This window comes from Engystomops pustulosus, chromosome 6, assembly GCF_040894005.1.
Source record: "Engystomops pustulosus chromosome 6, aEngPut4.maternal, whole genome shotgun sequence".
NCBI lineage: Eukaryota > Metazoa > Chordata > Amphibia > Anura > Leptodactylidae > Engystomops > Engystomops pustulosus.
Window position 1 is genome coordinate 155,015,627 of NC_092416.1, and position 6,901 is coordinate 155,022,527.

At 40.1% G+C, this 6,901-nt stretch overlaps 1 protein-coding gene across 1 annotated transcript in view; it reads right to left on the bottom strand.

The window, feature by feature from the left end:
• The window catches only part of ST6GALNAC2 (ST6 N-acetylgalactosaminide alpha-2,6-sialyltransferase 2), a 29,036-nt gene extending 22,648 nt beyond the window's left edge, over positions 1-6,388 (bottom strand). The window contains exon 1 of the mRNA XM_072111962.1: positions 6,048-6,388. Within this exon, the coding sequence (XP_071968063.1) occupies positions 6,048-6,148 (101 nt within the window). The 5' untranslated portion in view covers positions 6,149-6,388. The remainder of the gene's footprint in view (positions 1-6,047) is intronic.
• Positions 6,389-6,901: the final 513 nt, after the last annotated feature.

Consider the following 6,901-nt stretch of genomic DNA (forward strand, 5'->3'; position numbering starts at 1 on the left):
AGGATTCAACATCCAGGAGTCCTACAGATCAGCTGTTCATAGAATAAAACAGCGCCAATCTCCATGTAGTCGCCAGACCACATTACTGCAGCTAAATTGTAGGGAATCAAATCATCCACAACCTTGTGAATGGAGCTTCTTGTTCCATTCTATGCATAGAACAATTGATCTGTGAATATGTTAAGTTTAGGACCCCCACCAATATTATCACAATATTAGTGATCCCTAAGATTTGCCAGAAAAACCCCTTTAACAGCTTCATCTATGTCTTAGCGGCATTGATGACCTTGTGATCATTCTGTTGCAAATTCTGAAGAAATTCTGAAAGAAATATCTGAGACAACCAGATATGTGATAGGTGACAGCGAATCTGGGCTACAGGTCAGGAATCCTGTGCTAGGAGATGAGTAGTCGTGATTAGGAATGGAAACTTGTGTGTCAGATAAAGAGGCATCAATCCTTGGGACATACAGTGTGTTAGAAAACAAGAAAAGCAAGAATTGGATAATTCACTCGGTAACGGATATCCTGGTTTATAATAATTGTTGGATGGGTGGAATTAAGGACTACAAATCATGCTATGAGGTCAGGGGACATATTAGTGGAACAGGACACATTGTATAGGAGATAAATGCACTGTGCTGTACTATGTAAGAATAAACACAGATCATTTATAGAGGATCCTCGTCTCTTGACCAAACTGTAGAGCCACTTATAGTCCATTAATAGTTCTGCACTACTTTCTTGATTTGTAAAGTGAAGCCTCCAGTCTTTTACCTCATCAGTCATACATTTCTGACCATAAAATGGCCTCAGATTGAGAGTCATGTGATCTCTATCTGCCCATAAATAATCACCCTTCCTGGACCTTAAGATAGTGTTTACGAATATAAAAGTAAGGTTGTGGCAGGGCAATTGCTCATGTATAGATAGAGATCACATGACCCTCCATCTGCGGATATTTTATGGTCAGGAATGTCTGGCTGATGAGGTAAAATACAGGAGGCTTCACTTTACATTTGAAGAGTGTTTCATACATGGATATTGATACATTTTCCTAATTTCCAGCCCCCCTCACTTACACACATTACAAAAACATGAGGAAAAAGTATGAGGTAAAGTATTTAAGGGTTGTCTCATAAACAAAACAGACCCTAAGAATAGAGAGCAGCTCACAGTGACTACTAGAGGGGAAATGAGGTATAACACTTAAGAAATTCCCGACACTCACCACGTTATAATTTGTTCCTATTGACATTATTATATTAGTGGATATAAGAAGGCGTTGTGCTGCTGTCATTTAGGGTTTAATAATACAACATTGTAATCCTGTTTTCATCTGTCACTTTATTGAAGAGGTTTTTCAAATTCCATAGAAACAAAAGTTTAACTTGTGGCATAGAAAGGCAAAGGAACCATTGTAGGAGGTCCTTAAGGTGTCTTTTTCACATATGGAGAGACAAGTTCTATAAATGATTGGTTATCAATTTTAGACTGGCCCACCAGAGTGTAACCTAACACTGGACCTTAGAAATGCAGCAGAAGACAAACTAATTTAGAAGCTAGAGGGGTCTATTTCCCAGGGATAAATGAATTGTTGGCCTTCATTATAATTTTATCTGCTGGGCCCAAAGAAACCATAGTCTGACATTGTAAGTTATAGTTATGGGCCTTGTATGAATTTTGCATTGGGACCCAGTAGCGTCAAGTTATGCCAGTGCATGGACATCCATGTACTTAAGAGGACTCCACATTCTTCCATTAATATAATAAAAGGTTATTCATCTCTGAGGATCTCCTAACATCTCAGAGCTGCATAGGGCCTCACTGCACTTTACTGTCTGTTGTCCCCCAACAACTGGCTGAGACTACTGAAACATCTGAGAACATATTCTATGTGATTAAGAGGAAGAGGAACGCAGCAGGTCCCCTTGAAATTACTTGACCGACATGACTAGTCAACATCTCTGGAGCCTGTACATTGGTGATGCCAAGGAGGACAAACCTTACGTCACTGTGTATGCTAGTTGTTGTTCATGCCTCCCATCGCTGCTTGTGTATAAAGACTAAAACAAAGACTCACAACTAATGTAAACTACAAGGATTTTCTTATAAAACAAAAGCACCAGCACTACTAGGAGGTTAGAGTGTAAGAAAAATGGTGATTGTAGCTAGTGTGATTTGGTGACCTGAACCCAACTCAAAAAAGAGCCACCAAGATCTCTAAAGAGAAGAGTTCCAAAGGTCCCATAGAGATCCTCCAGTGGCCCAGCTGTTTTTCAAATCAAAAGTCCAGCTGCTAGATCCTATGGTGGTGTTCGAGGTATAATCCAATACAGTCTCGCACTAGGAGCATAGCTCTGGCCGGTGGCTATTGCTCCGTACACATTCTGTAAAGAGTTCCACGTGGTGACCTCACCAGACTGAGACGGGTCTTGGAGGACAAACTTCCAACGCGTTTTGAAGACCAGTACTATCTTCTTTGTCAATCAATTGTATTGGTTTATACCTTAAACACCACCATTGGATCTAGCAGCTGAACCTTTGAATTCAAACAATGCTGGGCCACTGGAGGACCACTATGGGACCTTTTGAACTCTTCTCTTTACCAGACATAGAGAACATTAAAGTAACATACAGGTACCCCTATACTTTGTATTTTCTGATAGATCCCCATTCTTATACACTAATGGATTTCTATAATGGGAGCTGATGATTGAGCCCAAGAACATGCAGCGATAGCCATATGTTTTGATATATGGTTTAGATACATGATTGTTATCCCACCAGGGTTTGGATTGTTAAACATCATTGAAATATTCTAAGTATATTGAGGGTACCTGTAGTTGCATTGTCTCTACTGGAGGGTCCTTTACAGCTATTTAAATTAGCGCTAGTGTACCTTAATAACAATATTAAGATGTAATAGTTTTGATTGTTTTGTCTTGTAATGTAACAAATCTCATATTTCCATGTCTATTTGTTTCTTTTAGGATAACACCGGCTCATTTCACAAGTTATAACATGTAAACCTGGCATTCAAGGACCTTCCACTCTCCATTCATTGTAACCTGAGCATGACAATGGAATGTAAAGGGGATACTGTTTACTAGAAACCAACCACTAAAAGTATACATAAGCACATTACCACAACTAAAGCTGATACACACGGACAAGCTGTATACAAGAGGGGACATGCCACCTGTAATCCCTTGGAGGTATACAGTCCATCAAGATAATGTCCTGTAAGTCACTGCCTGGAGTGCACTGTAGAAATGCATCCATACCTTATTGTCACCCAGATATATCTTTGTATGCCTTTTTATTACTGGAGGCATAATAGATCCCCAAAAATGTCTAAGGGTGCTCTATTATGACTTATTTGTAACATGGCCATAGGCATCTTACCAAAATCTTGGCACATTTACAAGTAACAATTCTGTCCCAAATCAAGACCCTAATGTTTCCCTACAAACCACAATAATTCTGATGAAAGGATCTTCTCTGGTTGGGGTAAATCTCCCATGAAATCATAGGCTGTCCATACACATGAGAAACCAGGTTCTGGTGGTAGCTATGTCTTCTGGTCTTCCAATCAGGGCCGGTTTTAGACAAAGTGGGGCTCTGGGCAAAACGAAAGTGGTTCCCCAAAATAAAGCTATTTTATGAATAGTCACAGTCAGTAAGATTCCTCCCTTTAGCCCTGCACAATAATAACACTTTGTAGTTACACACAGTAGTAGGTAAGAAAATGTGTAATATGGGGCTGTAGGAGAATGTTATGGACAGGGGGCCCTGAGCGAACTCCCAGTTTGCCGCCCCCTAATGCCGGCCTTGCTCCCAATACACATGCAAGTTGGGAGATCATCATCGTTGGCCATTCATGACGTTTATCTTATGTTTATGAGAAGCTAAAGATCAAGGCATCTGAAGAATATTTGGAGACCTTACGCATCTCAAATATTTGGCAGGAACTGGAAAGTCAGAATTTGCCTTTACCAATATGGATGTTCTTTAAATCCATGTCCTTCTTACTAATATTGATCACTTACTATTGATCACTTAAAAATCTCATAAAAGATTCATGAATGCAACTAACTATATCCTAATAGACTGATGAAGCACAAGTTGAAGCTTTTGGAGAATCAAGGATATCAAGATACAGTGAACAATTTGACTTATAATGGCTTTGTTGAAGGTGGTCTTCATGCTTACCATACGCGGTGGTGGAACAGGTATTGAAAAAGTTGTACACAATTAAAACTCCTTTTTTAACAATCTGCAGGTAAATATGTATGTCACGTTACAGAGCCCGGATGTATTTGAAGCTTTCCTCACAGATAGAAGCCTAAGGACAAAGTTGTACTGAGCACTTCAGGTCTTAGATTACACACAACACTCCTGGCACAATCTAACGGTGCATCTCCCATAGAAGTCGTCATACAAAGAAATCTAAAATATGAGCAGCAACTATATGGCTGTTTCTGATCATAGGAACATGACCATTATCAGGCAAAATATGTTAATGAGAAAACTGGACGATCATGAGGAAATGATGTAAGCACAAGGATAAATATCTGGTGCTCTTCACCTTGTGGACTTGTAGACTCATCCCTGGGCCCACCAGTTAATGTTATTCTGGAAACCCATTCTCCATCATCCCTAGGATATAAACTCTAATAGACTACAAATTGGGTTATCTTCTGATGAACTTTTGAGGTCCATGACTGTGTTAGAGCCTGAGCAAACCAGAGAATCCAAGGCTACTTCAACAAATCCAGATCTCATCTACTTTTGCATCACTATGTTTTGAGATTTCAAGCAGGTCAATGTCTACTGTGGGTTTTCTCCCATATTGGTTCAAGTCAGTAGAAAATCTGCTTGATTCCAGCAAGGAAACCACTGCAGTTTTCCGTCAAACCTGTCTATCTTGTCCTTTGTGGACGCACTTTTACTCTGACATTATGGGTTGTTTTGACTTGTTAAAGGATTTTCAGGCACAGGAAAGTTTTTACTTACATCCGATCTGTCACCGACTCTTGGTAACGCATAGATTGAGTGAACTACTTACTATTTGTGGTCATTATGTAATGATCTGACAGTATAACTACCATCCCAACTCATTAACCATGTTATATGTGTACGGGCGCAGTACTTTATGCAAAGTATCTATATTTTGTAGATATATTGCTCCCTTATCACCAACGGTCCACATATAGAATATACAGTAGATAAGAAAGTAGATAATAAAACAGAGATGTATGAGACAGTAGACATATTCCCCAACACATACCTAAGTTTCTGATATGTGGCACTGTGTGAGCAGAGAGTGGCATATGTTGGCCACAAATTCTCAATGTAAAAAACCTATCCATATTGGCATCATGATGATCTTCCTTGGCTTATATCCAAATTTAAAGTAAAATAAAGTAGCGTCTATGTAGAGTACTAGTATTAGTAAAGCACTAGTAAAATAAGTGAGATATAACACATTTTGGTAACATGGTTTAAATAAAAGACAAATCACTTGTGGTGCAAACTCAACCTACTGCAGATTTGCAAATTTTGTAATACATAGGGTGATACTACTAATACTAGGGTGCCAATGCCCGTCATAAAATACACAAAACAGGAGCTTTTTGCGCTTAAAAAAAACTTTGGAGCCACATAGTGGGAAACTACTGTATAAGTAGTAGTAATATATATGTCTGATCGGTGGAGGTCCAGCTCTAGATGTATAGACCCAATTTAATACTTAGGGGACCATACATCACTTCTAAGACAATCAAGAAGGATTATAGACTATTACAGACCCAAGATAACACATCATGGTACAATGAGCGACAACTCAGCCCCGCTACATGTAACTCAGATGTTAACTCAAAATTAACTCACTGTTTGCCATTTTTTTCTCCGAAATGAGATCCGTTTTTCTTTTAAGACTACAGATTCATTTAGCACAGATGACAAACTCAGCTCTACTATATGCATACAAAACATGTACCATGGAATCATGCACGCCTCCCATTTCCAGGGATGCTCCTTACCTGGTAGAAGCCACCAAGGAAGTGTAGTAGTGCCCATAGAAGACAGCAGACACCGTCAGCCCCACCATCAGGCTCAGGAGTTTAAGCCAACGGAGACGCATTTAGGAGCAGAAGAAAGAATGAGGCTCTGGGGACAAGAGGGGGGTGTGCGAGCTTGGGGTGGGGGGTGATCGCACTCCCTTGTTACAGGATTACAGACTATAAAAGTAATTCTTCTCTTAGACAAAGCGTTTAGGTCCTGGATAAAATCTGCAATCCACCCTCTTGTAAATGAAGTCACCCACAAGTGCAGGCAACTCATCCAGGAGAGGCGAGTGTGTTACACTACAGCTCCCAGGGTGTAGATGCACTCACTGATCCCTCCCACTCCCTCCGTCTGCTGCCCAGTGTCACCAGCTACTGTATCACACACGGCAGTGCACAGGTTAATACAGCCTCCCCAACCCACCCCAGGTGTCCTCCTGCTCCATAGACCTGAATGGGATGGGATGAATATTCCTGCTGAGACACTTGTTGCAGGAATATTTTGGAATAAACAAATGTAAAGAATGGAGAATAGGAGTGCATTCACACCTGGAAGATATTGTTGAAAAATTTACATAACAAAAAGTGTGCGCACCATACAGTGCGATAATATGGGAGACGTCAATTATAGATGTTTGAACGGGTAGCAAAAAGTTATTTCATTCATGGAAGCATTAAAGGCAGTATAAACAGGATAAGCGTCTCACTACTATAGGGATCACCATCGCAGCAGCCCTATATAATGGAGTGCATGCTTATCATATAGCTCTAATAACTTGTAATTGGTGCCTCTGAAACCCATAGCTACACCCCTAGGTGTCCTATAAGTG